The 2351-nt window shown below is 60.4% G+C and overlaps 1 protein-coding gene across 1 annotated transcript in view; it reads left to right on the forward strand.

Moving 5' to 3' along the window:
• Positions 1–2351, forward strand: part of PPARGC1B (peroxisome proliferator-activated receptor gamma, coactivator 1 beta) — a gene marked incomplete at its 5' end in the record, with an annotated part of 5828 nt that overhangs the window by 1134 nt on the left and 2343 nt on the right. The window contains 3 exons of the mRNA XM_009578352.1: positions 10–746; positions 1244–1319; positions 2191–2312. Of these exons, the coding sequence (XP_009576647.1) occupies positions 10–746; positions 1244–1319; positions 2191–2312 (935 nt within the window). The remainder of the gene's footprint in view (positions 1–9; positions 747–1243; positions 1320–2190; positions 2313–2351) is intronic.

Genomic DNA, 2351 nt, shown 5'->3' on the forward strand with positions numbered 1-2351 from the left:
CCATACAAGCCCGCCGAGGAGGACCTGTACAAGCCAGACATCCCCCAGGAGCCAGGGAAGGAGGACGGGACAGCCACCAGCCCCAGGGGCGCAGAGGATGCAGCAGCCTCCCAGAAAGCCCCCAAGAAGCACCCCGAGAGGACGGAGCTCTTCGCCCACCTGAGCCGAGCCGCCGGGCGCCCCGTGCTCCCCGAGCAGCAGGGCGTGCTCAAGCGGCCCTTCTCCCGCTCCTTCGGGGACCACGACTACTGCCAGGTGCTGAAGCCTGAGGCTGCCCTGCAGAGGAAGGTGCTCAAGTCGTGGGAGCCCCCGGGCCAGGTGGAGACGGAGCACAAGAGGAGGGTCCCGGCCGCCCACTACCAGGGGCTGGACCTCGGCGGCAAGGAGGCGGGCGGCGAGATGCTGTGGAAGGACGGTGTCAAGCAGCTGAGAGACCAGGAGATCAGAGCCAGCTTAACGAAGCACTTTGGCTTTCTGGACAGTGCTCTCGATGACGAGGACATGGTCTTCTGCAAGACCCCTGAGTATGACACCGTCTTTGAAGACAGCTGCAGTGAGAGCGGCTCCCCTGTAGAGGAAGAAGAGGAGGAGGAAGAGGAAGAGGAGGAGGAGCACGGCAACACCAAGCTGTGCCTGCGGAGAAATCCCCTTTCCAGGACCAGTTTGAATTACTGTTCCCGGAGCAGGTCCAGCTCGGGGTCTTCATGCTGCCGGTCCCGATCGCCCGCAAGCAGACGGACCTTCAGGTACAGGGGGCAGTGAGGGGGGGCACTTGGGGCTGTTCTTGCACCCTGTGTTTTTGCCCCGGTGCGTAGCAGCCCTGGCCTTCTCTGGTCTGCTAGCCCAAGTAATAAAGATGCTAATTAATGAAAGAAAAACCATTGAAATAATTGGTACTACATCAGCAGCTGCTGAAAACATCAGTCATGGCCAGAGAAAGCAGCACTGAGGGGAAGCAGCCAGGGATTTCCATCGTGCTGGGGACGATAGGGCATGGGCAGGGGCCAGAGCCGTGCCTGGGGAGGGGTGAGCGCCGGCTGGGAACCCCCTCCGGCATCTATCGGAAAGGACTTTCCAGTGTCCTTTCCAGTGTTTCCAGACCTCTGTCTCTCCTCGTCTGCAGGTGCTTCCGAGCACCTGCCCACCCGCTGCTGCAGGCGCCGCGTGCCTCGACTTCTTTTTGACGTTTCAAGCTTTCCCCACCCGATCCCCCCCGGCTGACCTCCTCTCCCTCGCTTCCCAGGTGTGAGAACGGCGAGCAGTGTCAGGGCGGGAGCGAGCACCGGGGCCAGCTGGAGAAGAGACGGGAAAAGGCCATCGTAAGTGAGCGGGGACCCCGCGCTGGGATAAAGCAGTCCCCAGCCCTCAGTTCATCTCCCGCTCCAGAAAAGCAGCAGTGGAGCCCATTAGCCCTGGCTTCAGCATCCCTTGGTGCGAGGCCAGTGTTAAACAAGGACATGGGGGTGGAGGGGGGAGAGAAAAACCTAATGTGAAGCGGAAGCCACCGGCAATTGGCAATACATGGAGTCCTTGGCACAGAAATGCCCAGAGCATCCTACGCTGGTGCTTCAGCGCACGTGGCACTGGCAATTAGCGGGGAGCTGGGTAATCCCTGAAGCTGCTCAGCCATTATGAATGCGGTCCTGCTGCCGAGGCAGCCTCGTGCACTGGGAACCCTGCATGTGCCCACAGGTGGGAGCAGGGTGGGGTGGTGGGCGTGCGGGGAAATAAGTGTTGGTCCTCTCTACTGTTACGCACACACACGCACGTGCTCCCACATGCCTCTGGCATTTTTTTCTGCAATGCAATTGAATTTTGCCCATAGCAATTCTTGGAAATATTTCCTGGCATCTTCACCAGGAGAAGCTGAAAAAGCTGGAGGAATGCAGGAGAAATTTCAATGAGAAGGCAGCGGGGGTGGCTGCTTCAGCCTGGCTGTAACACCGTCCTAAGGGACGTGGATATGGCTGTCCCCTGCAGCAGTGGTGTCCTGGGGGTGACACCCATGAGCTAGCTGGAGCAGAGACAGCCAGACCCCAGAGATGTCAGGCTGTGCCCGCAGCAGCATCGCCCTGCTGCAGCCTGATTCCCGGTGCTGGCTCCGTGGGGCTTCTCGGCATTTCCAGCGCCCATCGGCAGCCCAGAGGCGCGGGGCTCCCGGAGCCTGAAACCTTTCGCTTGCTTTACCAGGGGGAAGGCCGGGTGGTGTATATCAGAAACCTCTCCAGCAGCATGAGCTCCAGCGAACTGAAGAAACGCTTTGAAGTGTTTGGTGAAATCGTGGAGTGTCAGGTCCTGTCCAGGACTAACAGGTGGGTGGCGAGCGAGCCGCGGTCTGGGGCTCCAGCGGC

Source organism: Fulmarus glacialis, unplaced genomic scaffold (assembly GCF_000690835.1).
Source record: "Fulmarus glacialis isolate BGI_N327 unplaced genomic scaffold, ASM69083v1 scaffold19075, whole genome shotgun sequence".
Taxonomy (NCBI): domain Eukaryota; kingdom Metazoa; phylum Chordata; class Aves; order Procellariiformes; family Procellariidae; genus Fulmarus; species Fulmarus glacialis.